The sequence below is a fragment of the Rutilus rutilus genome, assembly GCF_951802725.1.
Source record: "Rutilus rutilus genome assembly, chromosome: 24".
Classification (NCBI taxonomy): domain Eukaryota; kingdom Metazoa; phylum Chordata; class Actinopteri; order Cypriniformes; family Leuciscidae; genus Rutilus; species Rutilus rutilus.
This window is the reverse complement of record NC_140228.1, coordinates 13,352,369-13,367,823: the sequence shown is the minus strand read 5'-3', so window position 1 is coordinate 13,367,823 and position 15,455 is coordinate 13,352,369. Positions and strand designations below refer to the sequence as shown.

At 38.6% G+C, this 15,455-nt stretch overlaps 1 protein-coding gene across 2 annotated transcripts in view; it reads right to left on the bottom strand.

Annotated features, from left to right (window-relative positions):
* flt1 (fms related receptor tyrosine kinase 1) overlaps positions 1 to 15,455 on the bottom strand; it is a 37,992-nt gene that overhangs the window by 20,723 nt on the left and 1,814 nt on the right. For both annotated transcript variants that reach the window (XR_014626110.1, XM_084398525.1), the window contains exons 2-10: positions 13,083 to 13,179; positions 12,067 to 12,278; positions 10,955 to 11,079; positions 7,855 to 8,017; positions 7,632 to 7,768; positions 6,013 to 6,184; positions 5,757 to 5,874; positions 5,473 to 5,642; positions 5,085 to 5,232 (exon numbers count right to left, since the gene is read on the bottom strand). Coding sequence is in view for 1 of the 2 variants with exons in the window: in XM_084398525.1 (XP_084254651.1) it covers positions 5,085 to 5,232; positions 5,473 to 5,642; positions 5,757 to 5,874; positions 6,013 to 6,184; positions 7,632 to 7,768; positions 7,855 to 8,017; positions 10,955 to 11,079; positions 12,067 to 12,278; positions 13,083 to 13,179 (1,342 nt within the window). In the remaining variant the exon portion in view is untranslated. The remainder of the gene's footprint in view (positions 1 to 5,084; positions 5,233 to 5,472; positions 5,643 to 5,756; positions 5,875 to 6,012; positions 6,185 to 7,631; positions 7,769 to 7,854; positions 8,018 to 10,954; positions 11,080 to 12,066; positions 12,279 to 13,082; positions 13,180 to 15,455) is intronic.

Genomic DNA, 15,455 nt, shown 5'->3' with positions numbered 1-15,455 from the left:
GGGAATTGATTTTTCACTTTATTCATCTTATGGAATTTTTTCTTTGGAATTTCTTTTGGAATTTCTTTTCTCAGTGTGTGTGTGTGTGTGTGTGCGTGTCATCCGTATTAGGATATGGTGACACTCGTTGAAGTGTTCCTTAATTAGCAGTGTGTGTTCCCTTTCCTGCCTGTAAATCATCCCGGCCATGCTTCCGAAGTCCCAACCTCTCCTTCAATTTGCACACTAACTTCAGGCATTTATCCCATTATCTTATCCATGCCAATTTTTTAAGGTCTCTAATCTTCGGAGCAAGGTTTTGGTGGCCCTGGTGATGGGTATTTGTCCGTGACTGTGTGCCCACCGCCCTGTTACCCCTCCCTGGCTTTGACGACTCTTTCTGATTGCTCTTCCTATTTGGCTGAGACAGTGAGTGTTCTGTCCTCGTATGTCCCACCCTGATCATGACAACAGCACTTCTCAAACACACAGTCAAGTCCACTCTCCCACGGCTCTCCGGGAACATTCGCTCTCTCATACAGACACGCACACAGAGAGTGAGAGAGACAGAGACTTCAAACACACCACAAACATCCTCACTCATTCTGCATTCAAAACACCTTCATCCATGTACCCAGTGTGCCTGCGTACAGTATTATGAACTGACTTCAGTGGGTCATTATGAAATCTACTTTGTTTTATTGTCAAGAAAAGCATCAGTCAAGAAACAGTCACCCAATATTTCAGCGACACCTTTGCCATCATTGAGAACTTCACATATGCATTTTTTGGAACCAAACAGACCATATTGTACAAATAATTTCAAGCAAATTTAATGCAAATACATTTGATATAAACACATACATTAGATATTAAAAATACATTTTTTTATCAGCGTTCTTACACATTTGGCAATTATTAATATTTACCATAAGTAAGTTAGTTGTATAAAATTATTAAATATTAGAATCATATATTACTCATAGACAATCTGTATAAAAAGGGGCGAATCACATTGGGAGAGACCCGTAGAGTAGAAACAAACACACGAACACTCACTCAACACACGCGAACACTTGCATACAAACAGGCAGGATCCTTTTTTCAGCACAAAATAAAGCAACTGTAATACACAGCATCACCGTGAAGTGGAAGAGTGTGACATAAGTTGACATATAGGATGACACAGAGCTTTTGTCATTCATTTCTGGCCCATCAGAACTCCTACACAGCAGGCATTCTGGGCCAGATCCAGTCTAAAAAAAAAAAAAAAAAAAAAAAAAAAAAAAGAGAAATCCAAATAGCGAGCCTCGGTTTTCTCTGCCCTCCTTGGCTCACGTCAAGATAGTAGATACAGGATATTTTCATCTTGTACAATCTGAACTCACAGCTTTTGTGGATGTTAGAACTATAACTGATGGTCTGGGCTTTGGAGATGGAGGCTTGGTTCATACATCCTTTATAGTACCACTCAAGAACACAAAAAGCAAAGCAGCACCAGGCAGTGTATGGATGGGGATCACGCTCAGAAAGAGGACGAGTCTCTGAACAAAAAAAAACAAAAAACAAAAAAAAAGGAATAAATTAGAAGGTAGTTCCTGGGGTGCAGAGATATCAGCCTCTCCGTCCTGTGTGAGCCCAGCTGTTCTGGATCCTTGTGAGAAGGCCTGCTTTAAGTCACGTCTCTGGGGTGGCTGGATAAGGAAGGGCACTGGCAGTTGTAGGGTTATTTGTGAGTGTGGCAGGACAGGTGAGGGGGATTGTGGGGGATCAGTAAAGTGGGGCGGAGGGTGTGTGTGTGGGATCAGGGACTCTCAAGAATAGATCAAGCTTCTGAGGAAGCGGACTGTGCCACGTTTGAAGACGGAGGGACAATCACGCTGCTGGGAAGCTGTCTCGCGTCGGGGAGGAAGCCAAACAACGAGAGGAAAAGCGCTCTGATTTTTCGCACAGGAAGCCCGTCTGCGCCTCCTGCCTGGCTGAGATAAGAGTGCTGCTGTTCCCATGGCCGAGCTAAAGCCCATCCAGCCGCTATCAGGCCGGCCCGGCCCACAACTCCACTCTCCCTGGGCCTCCTCCACCGCAGCGTCAGGCCAGCCGCGCCGGGCTGCTATAAAGAATAAGGGCCTGAGTCAGGGTCCAGCCAGTCAAGACCTCTCAACAGAACGTACATACAATACCTTTCAATGATCAAGCTTTACACAGTGATTGAATTTTTTTGATCATATATACTTTTTGAACTTTAATTGATGCAATGCCAAGTATCTCAGCAAAATCAATATGCGAATGATAAAAAATTATACCATAAAGGCAGGCCCAGATGTGGGCATTTCCTGCATTTTCATGCATTTTAGCACAAACTCCCCCAGAATGGATTTAAAAATGGTAACGTGTTAAACTAAGTTTAGTTGACACTTATTGGTAACTGAAAGCATAATTAATTTACTTTTTAATAAACTTTGTAAATGATGAGTGTTCTTATTCCGAGGAAACTTGAGGCTGCAGGTGGGCCAGTAAATAGAACACCAAAGCATTTCTTAAAGAGATAGTTCATTAAAAAATGTTGTTCCAAACCTTTATGCAGGGTTATTATTATTAAATAAAACTTAAACTAAAAACATCAAAAATAAACATACAATAAACATTAACTGAAATATAATAAAATATATATAAAAATGAAAATTAATATAAATTAATATAAATGTATTTTATTTCAGCAAGTTCCCAATTCATCATTTCTAATTTACATTTAGTTTAAATTTAAATAAAAAAATATATAAAATATATATAAATATATAAAAAATATTACTCAAATTCTAGTATATCAGTGATAAAAAACACTGACTCTATGACTTTCTTCAGCAGAACACAAAATAGGTCACTTTGAAGAATGTTTCAGTTGTTTTTGTCAAAATAATAAAAAAGCAAATAGGGACCAAACATTGTCAATATTGAGTAAACGATGACAGAATTTGCATTTTTGGGTGAACTATCGCTTTAAGAATGCATGAAGGACGGCTGGCACATACTCTGTTGCATTATTCTAACCAACAAGAGTTTTCCTCTCAGTGACATTTCATTTTTAGTTCTTTTAGGAAGCACTCAAAGAATAGGCCAAGAAAATATCACCAATCTAACATGTCACGATGTCAGTACAATAAGGGGAAGCCTGACCTAAAAATGGACAAATTTGGAGTAGAAAAGGCTACTCTTTATACTAAAGAGTAACACTTTCAGGGTTTGTGGATTTCATAAAACTTTAACACTTGTAACACTTTATTTTGATGGTGCCCTTTAGCCATTCTGTTGACTATAAGTAACATTGCATGTCAACTAACTCTTAAGTAGACATTCTGCTTAATATCTTCTCTTGATGGTCCCCCAGCAAACAATCTATACTGTAAAAAAAGTTGCTGCATCAAATATTTAAGTACAATCAACTTGGATATTTAAGTCATTTCAACTTAACTTACATTAAACTGACTTAAAAATTAACTTAATCTTGTATAACTTATAAAAAACAGTTTAAATTTGCAATTTTAAGTTTAAGTTAACGCAATGTAAAAAAAAAAGGTTGTCATAACTTATTGATCATATCTTTTTTTTTCTTTTACAAATTATATGATCATTAAGTTATGACAACATACGTTTTTACATTGCTTTAACTCATCAAATAAGTTAAGCAATTTTCAATTAAAAAAAAAATTATACAAGATTCAACTCGTTTTTAAGCCAGTTAATGTAATTTTAGTTGAAATGACTTACAATTTCAAGTACAATCAACTTGGATTGATTCTTTGGTTTAACTTTTTTTTACAGTGCCGACTTTGCAGTTTACTAAGTTACTTTGCGGTACTTGTAAACTTATTCTACTAACCCCTAACAGTCTATTAATACTCTACTAATACTCTAATGAGAGTTAGTTGACATGTAGGTGCAACGTTACTTAAAGTGTAACCAAAACTTCAGTGTGTGTGTCCATATGGGAGCAAGTCAGGAATGTATGTGGAATGGTGTTTCTATGAGATGATCTCCTCTGAGTAATGCTTGCTAAATTTTTCTCATGAGAACGGTGGATATGTGGTGTGTCAGACATTGAAGAAGGCATGGCAGGATGCGTCTGAGCAATCAAAATAATAAACAGCCAGCATTCTGCACAGGAAGTTCATTAAATCATAGTGTTTGATTTAGAAACGAACAAATTGTGCTTGTAAGCACGGAACTGGCTTCTTTTGAAGTGCTTTTGTCTGCACTTTCAACTCGGGAGTTAAATTCAGTTCTGTGACTGTACCAGGCACACACATTCACACAAATACAAACACATACACACGAGCGTCTGCATCCACACAAAAATGAATAGAGACACACACATGAAAGGCCTTCTCAAGCATCTGTTCTGCAGGCTAAGAGGAAACCCTGTCTGAACACATGCTGAATTAGACAAAACAGGTCTCTATTCACAAAAACACACACACATACATGCATACATGCATGAGTGTGTGTGTGTGTGTAAATATAGACATGTCTCCACTCATATGTGCATTCATTCTAAAAAAAAAACACATCAAACACAATGTGACCAGGTACAGTGTGAAATAACTGAACTATTTAAAATGGTTTCAGGACATTACGCAATTATGGGGAGGATATCTAACTTAGTCTAGTGTGGGAAATCCAAACCTAGCAAAATTACATTGTCTCGGATGTGTTTTTTCACCTGCATCAAATACTGAATTAAAAGTGACTGAATTTTTGGCCCTGACCCAGTATTCTTCACTGTATCCCTTTCCTCTGTGACTAAAGGGCAATAAGGACACGATTGGTCAGTCATTGGGGAAATGTTTGCAAATTTAGAAAGTTCACTGTAATGCTTTCACTTTTTAAAACATGATAGTGTGACATAAAATGGGGTTTTAGAGAGCTTGCAGAGGCCAAACCCATCCTAAAAAAATGCAAATAATGTATTGTTATGTGAGTGGCTTCAGCACACACTAATAAGGTTGTGTATTTGATTTGGCGTATATATGATTTCAATGTGCATTAATCACTGCCTTATTACATATTGGACAATCATTATTGTGTTTCTGCATGGATAGTGAACTTACAGGCCTTTCGGAGGGCACGGATGCCAAAGCCATTGGATTTGAGGTGGTGGGACACCGTGAGAGGTGCAGTGCAGGGCTTGTCTGCTGCCTCGCTGGACTGTCCCGGGTTGATGAGAGGAAACTGTCTTCTCTCCAATCTGTGGCTTCACTGTGAACAGATTTTGATAGAGGAGAAAAGGATGTTAGGTCCCATTGTCATAGTTTCCATTAATAAATAAATAATTGTAAAACTATAGGAATATTTTTAATCAATTTGAATTATAATTTTTTTTTTTTTAACAATTTTATTCTAAACTTTTGGCTCAAAGTAGTTACTAGTGGAGTAGTTACAAAACTATTTTGTTGAATATGGATCTGAAAAGAAAGATCTCTTCATCTTAAGTCTCACCATTTACCACCAATGTGAGTGTGAGGTTCTGGAAAAGTCCATACTGCTGGATCCCAGTAAGAATGGTGTAGATTCCTGCGTCCTCTTCCGCTACATCCCGAATAACCAGGGAAAACCCGTCTACATGGTAACGGGAGCACCGCTCGGCTGCGACCATCCCATCCTTCAACCTAAGCAATAGATTCAGCTGTTGAGATTTTTTTCCAAATATATTGTTTCTGTTCACTTTAATAATCTGCAAACATCATTTAGCAGCTCAACAATGTGATGAAAGGAAATTGTACCAGATGACTTCAGGTGCAGGGAAAGCCCTTAGTTTTGGAGTAAGACGGAACGATTTCTGTCCTGCAAAAGCCTGAACCACAGGGCTATTTCTGTGCTTGAGTCGAATGAAAGGCTGGTCTGGGAACAGACAGGAAAATCAGAAACATACATGTGGACGACTGAGAGGTAGAAAGCTGTAAATAGTGAATACGAATCCATTTGAGAAAAAGTACAATAAGTTGGGGGGGGTAAACAGAGTAAAATTCTAAAACTCACCATAGACAATAACCGTCGTATTTGTGTCTCGCTTGGATGGACCACTTGTCACATGACATTTGTAGAGTCCTCTGTCTGCTTTGCTCAGTTTGGGGATGGTGAGAACACTGTAGAACAGCATGTTGGTTCTGCTCCTTGATATGCGTCTGCTGATAGTGGCCGATCCATTAGCCTAAATTATAAACAAGCAGAGCAAACTGTGTCACAAAGAATTATTTTGTTCCAGACAAGAAAAATATAAACAACATGGTTTTCAGAGGAAATGAGGTCTACAGAAGAGCTGCTAGAAATGCTACATTTTAAAAGGTAATGTCTGTAAAACAATGCCTCCGTAGTGCACAAACAGTAATTGAAAAATATTCTAGCTGCCAAAAAGAAATCATTTCTATTATACATTTCAACAAAATTATTAATTTGTAATTTAAAATTTACACTATATAACTTTTGTTTAAAATGAACAAAATGTAAATAATGTGTCAATACATCATCACTCTTCAATCAATTCTTCCAAAACATGTTTTTTCTTACCCTTATTCACTATAGTAACCTATTATTTGAAGGGGTGGTTTTTTAAGGGGTGAACTGACGGGATGGTTTTCACAGGAAATTGCGCACATATGTCACATTCATAAATAGAGAAAAGCTGCTCCGGATACTTTGACATGTAAAATAACCACTGAATAGAGGAGAGTCTGCTGGCAAAAAGAGAACGAGACAGAGCTCGTAATAAAACACGAATCAACATTGGCTTGGCTTTTCGGAGAGGCGAGAACTGAGGGATTGGAAACGTTGTAAAAGCGACGCGGAGATGGTGTTTTTATTACTCAACAGGTGAGTATGGTGTTGTATTAAACAGATAAATATCATATTACATATGTCGCTCTCTAACAGAGTTCATTGGTAAAGCATTATCAATTGTGAACAGTAATTTCATCATGGTTGTTGTAGCGCTGTGTTGGAATTTATTTTCAAGGAAGTACCGTGTCTATTAATGGGCAAAGCTTCAGTAACGTCTTCAGCTAGTCAGCTTGAGATCCTTTCCCTCTAAACTGGTTATATCTCTTTCGGTTTTATGAGCAGTAGGATAACCATGTTCATCCGCACAGTCACGCAGAGCCAAAGCACAACCAAAACAATGTTCTTCCGCAAAATGCATGCAGTTTTGATTTTTAACAGCTGTGCCAAAAGTGTACTTTTAATTTAGTTATAAATAATTTTTTTGTTAATTTTGAAGAATTTGATGAAAATTGTTTCCGTTTATATTGAAACTTGGCAGACTTTGATATCTTGGCAAATCTGAGTACAATTTGTGTTCAGTGTGTTCTGAAATGTGTATAAGAAGAAAAGCTGACGTGCAGGAGACTCTATTTGCTCTAAGGGATATTAAACGAGCTCATTGAAACAAGCATTTTCTGTTAAGCTGCTTTAAAATATATTATGAAAAGCGCTATACAAGTAAACTTTTTAGTAGTGATGCATCAAGGTGAGCTCATGCTACTGTACTGTACATAAACTGATTTCACAACAGAATATTATAGATTCTGATTATACCAATTGCAGAATAAAGATTTTAAAAATAGCATTTCATAAAGCACAAATGCATAATGGGTAAAACACACCTTTTGTGGGTATGTCCAGGTAATGGACACCCTGGAGTTCCATTCAGCTGTAACGGTGCAGTTCAGTGCTAAAATCTCGCCTTGTAACGTGTGGAGCAAACCCGTGCTGTTTAAATACACGTCCAGGATTTTATTTACTGGAAAAAGAAGGAAAACGGTACATTGTTTGAAAATCTAAATTTGGTTCACAGATTAGTTAATCAAAAAAACTTTAAGCTCTTACCTGGCCTGTGAGTCAAAAACTTGTTGCTGTATTTGACTCCATTGACGAGAGTCTCACAGGAAAACAGCCCAATGTAGAAGAACGTTGGACTACGGATAATGAAGCCTTGCCTGCTGCTCCAGATGATGTTTCTATTATCAGGAGCTAACACGTGGAAAGGAAACTGAAAATGTAAGAAAAAATCCTTATTAAAAAACAACAGCAGCTTTTGCATTTCTTTTAGGTGCAGCAGAGATTTTTGCTTTCACTTTGAAAAGCTCTAAAAGCTCTAAACAGACTTGCACTTTCAGTTCGAATCTCATTTGGCCAGCGCACACGATGGCTCTAATGGGTTCAACAGTGCACCGTCCTTCAGAAATTCTTGGAGAGCGGTGTTATGATTTTGTTTACTTCCATGTTCAATGGAGGAAATGTTTACAGGCTTAGATGTGACACTGTGGAAGCGCCCTGCCCTTTCTCAGGGGATCAGGTGAATGCTTTCCTCTCACTGTGAGCTTCTCAAAATCACCTTGTTTAAAGGAAGCACTACTGTATTAGGTAAGGCATTAGGTAAGCCCTTTACCCAGGTGAGTAGTAACCAGTGTTTTTTCCAATATGGCCTTGAAGACTTTTAGAAAATTAACTCTTTTAAAATGCAAAAACAGTGGACGTACAATTCTGTCATTTTTCTATGAGCATTTCCACAACATTGTCATTTCCGCCACATCACAAATTATGTATTGTGTAACAGCAATCTGTGGCGGAAATGACAGCGGTGGAAATTACATGGAAATTAAATGCAACAAAATGCTCATGAAGGCGAATTTCACTGCTAGCATTTCATGTATCCTAAATACACACAGTTCCATTATATATATATATTTTTTGGCATAATTTGACAAAATTACAGCTTGATTGGTGGCCGCGTAAAATGATGACTTTAAGACCAAGCACTGAACGAACCAGTGTTGTTACTGTTTAAATCTAAAAGTATTAAAAAATTATTTTCGTTGATTGATTGTTTTTAGTCCCCAACGTGGCCTTCCAGGCAGCGAGGGGACGGGTAGGTTTAAGGTTGAGCGCTACAGGTAGCACCTTTCTAGTGCCAATTTCAGCAAAAATAGGATCAAACATCATGTCACTTAATTCATATTCACGAGCAAAGCTGACAAGTTTTATATTGTGCCCCCTTCACCTTCGCTACCCATTCCCACCTCAGTCCAACTTCTTACTAACATCCCTCCCTCCGTTCAGTGCGTAAGAGGGAGGGCAAGGATGTGAAAACGTGACTCCAGTCCATCTCCTCACATCCTGTTACTACAGGATATAGACATCACGGCTAGGCCCTCAGGTCAGCTTCTGGAAAGGCCCTGCTGGCCACTTTCACAGCTTCAGCGAGAGCACGGCCGCCTATGTATTGTTCCCTACGCGAGAGGTGCAAGATTAAAGATACATTGCCAAGTGCAAAATCCTCTCAGGAAAAAAACACTCTACCAGTGTGTGACAGTCCAACTTTGAGAAGGGTGGAGAGAACTCGTATTTATAGCACGATTGCCTTTTGTATATCTGTGCGCAGGGTCAGCAAGACATAAACAAAGCAAACAGAAATGAAATGTGGTGCTTTTTTGAGCAAGGAGGGAGGATAGGGATGTCATATCACTAGCATATCCTAAAACAGTTTCCATCCTGCATGTGAGGAGCCAAAGGCAGCTCGAGGGGAACTGGTCAACTTGTTCTTTTCCGTTTCCCCTTCTCATCTGAAATACATCTCAAGTCCTTTTTAAACCCTCTTGAGACAGTCGTTACCATATTTGGACTCATCCTAAATCTCCAGAGATGCATTAGTGAATCTAATCATTTCATAAATGCACAGCAAGCTATTTTTTTAATCACTATAGGTAAAGCTTCATTCCTGAAATGGCTGTCTGTGCCAGCAGCTGTGGAAGACATCAGTCTGCGTGAGGTGGTCTCGGCGTCATCTTCTTGGCTGTGTGCAGTGCCAACAAGTAGAGGAAGCTGTGGGCGCCGCTCACTCTGAGCATCGTCTTAAAGTATCCATGTCACGCTGAGCCAAAAAGACTTCTGTACATCCCCTCCACATGCCCGCACAAACACACTTACATCCGAACTGGCACAAACAGACGCATGCTTGCCCTTATAACCTGGAGTGATTGTGAGATAAGGACAAGGAAAGGTCTTATTTGTGAATGAGAACAAGAGGATGCACTCCATGTATGGTAATGGAAGCCATAGATAAAAGTAGGGATGGCACGAATGCCTGAGTACAGCAGTACTTGACACCAATGATCGATTCTCCAATTTATCACACATCAATTAGCTCCAACATCGCACAAAGACTTTCAGTCCAGTGCAGCAACAGCACTAAACACTCTGAGAAAGCACACGCATACCGTATACGTTTACTGAAGTGCGTTCTTCCTTTCAGACAGAGAAACGGAGTAGAACAGAACATTACTCAAGGTGTTAAAATGTGATGTAAGCAATAAAAACAACATATGCAGTGCGTAATTACGTAATATTTATAGAGTGAAGCAGAGAAAAAAAGCGATTTCTTGAGAAGACAATTAATAAAATGCCCATCCCTAGACAATATGCCAATTCTGACAAAACAAACATTATTTTTGTTTTTTGTTCTAAACAGTGTTGAGTTTCTATTTCTCTGGATAGCCCAACCACTGTCAATTCTTACTGGTCAATAATCCTGCCTTAAACATTAAATATCTTCTGATTGGCTGTGATTATCTCACATTTTGTGTTCAGTGTTGACTGACAAATGAAAAGCCTGTGTTTATGAGATGACTGAAAAGTTTAAGAGGATTGACACTGTGTCCTAACCAAAACAAAAGAAAAAATCATGAAAGCTATTTTACAAATAAATAAGTTTTTGTACTGAACAGCACTGGGGTTCTAGCTCTCTGGATGGCCCCGCCAACTGTCAAATCTCATTGGTCAATAATCCTGCATATTATCCATCAAATATCTTTGGATTGGCTGAGACTGTCTCACAAATTGTGTTCAGACAGATTACATGTTGCTGGAAAGAGGGAAGGCTGATGTTTCTTATGAAATGATCTGTTTGACTCACAGTTGAGACACTCACCTTGACCAACGAGACTTTGGCGTCTGGGTGTGTGACTCTGCAGGGGAAGACCAACGGCTCTCCCTCCTTCATGTACACCACATCTGGGATCTCCGACTGCATCTTCACAAACGGCCTCTGGCTATCTGAAACGACCAATGCTGAGGTCAGGGACAAACAGACACCACATACAAACAGCAGATGCTGACAACAATCTAGAGTCAGCAACAATTACAGAGAGATTGCTCGCTTGTTATCAAACACTCTCTCTCTCTCTCACTGTTGTTTTCTTGGTTGCACTTTCGTCTCAGTCGCAATAGTCTTGTGGCAATGAAAGGCTTTGGGTGTTGCTCGCCCCATTGTTTGGTGTTCTGCTGTTATTAAAGGAACGGAAAATAATATCTGAACGTTTTAACAAAAGTACCCCAAGGACTGCTGGATGCTTCCTTGTCGTGCTTTGATTCAATATAAAGGACGAAGGGTGAGGTTAAATGGACATGGCCGCGAGAGCGATTGATGGTCCTCAGGGGCCTTGTTGGCTAACCGGGGGCCGCACCTAGTGACCTGGGGCACCCCTTAGCCTTCCTTAATGCCTGACCAGGGAGGATCCGAGCCTCTTATGCCCCGGAATGCCCTCAAGGTGCCCACTCCCATGCACAGACACGCATCCTAACAAACATACACAAGAAGACATCGCATCCTCTATCCTTGTCTCCAAGTGTCCCTCCCCCCAGAGCAGCACAGGATACGGACAGCCGGGCTGAGGGAGATAGATAAGGCCGGGTACCCTGGGAAAGGCTGCCCAAGAGCTGAGCCTTTCAACAGCTGGGGCTATTTCTGTCCCCTTGAGGTTGCACGTAAAAGAAAGTTATAGTTTAAATATAGTCAAAAGTGAGGGAGGACAGCCTACGGTTCGAGCAAAAACAAAAAAATGCCAGGGTGAAACCGTGCCAGACACTCACTTAGTCGGATATGTTGCTTCGAGAGAAAAATGGTGTTTAGGTATTATTTGCTTCCTGAGACTTCCTGTTTGGCTTTAAGCAACAGAAATGGTCAGTGAGATGGTCGAGCTGTTGAACGGTGGCTGGAGAGAGAGGGTTTAAGGGTCAGAGCGTTCACCTGAAGCGTCTTACCTGTGATGTAGACATACACCGAGGCCTGTTTGCGCTGCTTTTGGAGGTACCGGCAGCGGTAAGAGCCAGTGTGTTGGGCTAAAGCAGCACTGAGCGTCAGGCGGCTACAGTACTGGTTAGTTTTTCTCCCGCATCGAGTCTCCTCTATCTGGGTGCCGTGGTAGACTTTCGGTACGCCCGATGGCAAAACCCACTGGAGCTCCCACCGTCCCCTGAAACATCAAATTTGGGTTATAGAAGGAACTTTACACCTAACTGATCAGACGTCACCGTCTTTGTGATCAACAATGGGGGTCCAAAAGTCTGAGACCATTAGTGAGAATACTTCTATTATACAGTTTACTTATCAAAAGCATTTAAGCATTACTTTTATGCATAGAATGTGAGGAAAATGATCAGTCAACATGAATTTATGGCTTGGTATTTAGTTTTAGTAAAATGTTTTTTTTTTTTTTTTAATGACAGCATCACGTGAAAAGCAAGTTTGTGTAAAATCTGATGATCATGTTCTCCAACATGATTTGAGAGACTCTTGTGCATAAGAACTTCTGAACTTTTGTACCAAGGGTTGTTTATTACAAGGTTTAAATCAAATTATGAATCATAGATCTTCAGTGTGCTCTCAGGCTTTTGGACCCCACTTGGTTCATTCTCAACTTTTATGCATTCATCTCTCACTCTAAATGTTTACTTAGTAGCCTATTTCTACATTCCTCTTGACCAGTGGTTCCCAATTCCAGTCCTCGTGACCCACTGCTCTGCACATTTTGTAGGTCTCTCTTATCTGACACACTCAGTTCAGTTCATGGAGTCTCTCCTAATGAGCTGATGTTCAGGTGTGTTAAATAAGGGAGACATACAAAATGTGCAGAGCAGTGGGTCACGAGGACTGGATTTGGGAACCACTGCTCTTGACTAAAATCAGTATTACCTCAGTTAATCATAAAGCTACTGTATGTTACTCATTAAAAACGTCATGATCCTCTAACCGTGAGATTGTTTGACACATCACTCACCTGCAGTTTAGCTGAAGTGTCTGATTTCTTTCTATAATAAGCTGCTTCTCAGTAACATCCAACACTGGAGAACTGAACCTCCCTTTTGTGTCTGTGTCTTTCAGATAGAAAACACAAAGGTATGTTAGAGGCTGCTGAATAAGATGTTGTGAGGTTTTAAAGAGTGACATTGACCACATTCAGGTGATAAAAATGATAGCCCATGTATAAGACTTACACAACATACATTATGCATGCCATTGATCAAACTGAAACATACCCACAATTCCTGTTAATACTTACAGAGTTATATTTTAGGTGATTCTGAGCACAGCACAACTTTTCAAGGGTGTTATTGAGGGGCAATTTTTGAGTATTGTTCAGAGGTTCTTAAGGATCTTTACAAGGCAAAGTTTATACATCAAATATAAATGGAGTTTAATGTAAAAAAAAAAACATCTGCAACCATCACTGCGGTGTGAAAAATCTGATTTTTACTAATATTAAAAGAAACTAATGCATCCAGTTCAATTTTCTTTTTACTGTTGGTAAAAAAAAAAAGTAAATATCAGCAATTCATAAAATCATCAATAGTATTTTACTTCTTGATACAATTCTATATCTATTAACCTACAGAATAATTAAATATATTAAGGTTTTCCAAATGCATTTTTAAACTTTGCATATGGTTACTTTCTAAGGTTCTTATTTAAAAAAAAAAAAATGTATCAGACAGATTCTGAGAAAGTGCAATGCTGTCTCGTTTAAAATGATTCATTTTCATTTCTGACTTTTAAAACCATAATATATGTAGGCCTACATGAAAACATAAGCCTATAACATGCATTTTATGTTATTTATCTGCTTAATAAGACATTGAAGGTCAGGATGCCCAACTGAACATAAAACGAATGTAATGACTGAACTATAGACTACTGAATAATTGTACAGACATTTAAAATGATTTATATCCACGTGATGCTGTGACATTAATAGCCTATTTAATATGCAAAATAACACGTTTTGTAATAACAAATACACTAAATCAAAAATAGTGTTTGCACAGCCAACTGCATTTTTATAGCCTAGCCTATCTTTTTATAGTCGTTTAGAAGAAAAAAAAAAAAGAAGCTTAATTGTGGGTTAAGATAGCACATAATTCTTCTAAACATCTGGTCTCGATACAGACGTGCTCTTTACAATACGGACCGCTCTCACCATTGTTTATTGCTTTTAAAAACGCAGCCTATAGCATCATTTCCTTTCCATTATTCACGCGCTATTCGCAGGCCATTCGCCGTCTATACATTAAAATGGTATTGTAGTAAGACCAATGAAAAAAGGAAGTAGGAGTCAAGCACTTTTTTCCCACAGCGAATCCCGCATGGGATTCTATCAGGCACGTTATCAGCCGGTCCACACGCTGAGGTTCCGTTTCAGAAATTCTCAACAAGAGCGTCGCACACTAATGACAGGACGAAAACCTGCCAATTTCAACAAACCTTACACGTCATGTTTGAATAAACGCTAATGAACCGAAGTAAAACAGGTTAGAGTTTAAAGACGGGGCAACTAAGAAAGGACAGCCACTGTTTACACGAACAAATGCAAAATTGACTTAAGTCAATGTAGACCCTAAACACAGCATGCATGTTGCATGCACTTGAGAGTGACTTTAATTATAAATCATAGGAAACGAATTTACCAACGATACGCATTTATAGGCTAATTTATGCGCTTTTAATTCTTCAGGCTACTTATCACAAACAGAAAAAATATATAACGAAATCTATAAAGACTTTGTAAAATTGTTTGTTAAACTACACATTGGGAAACTATTAAATAATTAAAATGTGAAGTCTATGTCATTTAGGCTACGTGCTAATCTAAAACGTTGGAAGTTACACTGACATTTCTTTATTTCGTTCTTTAGAAACATTTCAATAGGCTACATGAAAATGATTCTGGATAAGAAAGTTCTTTGTTGAACCCCGAAGGTGTTGCAAAGTAGAATCTTTAATTTGAACAATATATATATATAGGCTATATTATTATTATTATTATTATTATTATAATTATTATTATAGCTTTTATTATTACATGCAATAATTATTATATAATTATTACATTACATAATTATATTACATAATTATTATTAATTAGCCTATTTCATTCAATTTTAATAGCGATTTAGTTTAGTTAATTTTATTTGCGAACTTGTTTTTATTAGTGCATTTTAGGAATCTTTCTAAAATCCGATAGCCTATTCTATTTAATTTGGCCAAAATGTCTACAAAAGCCTAACTGTAGCCTATGTTTTTGAGCGCATGCTTAAAACACATGTTTAGCCATTAATCAAGTTCAGTTTTCCATCCTGTGGCGAGTTGTTGACCA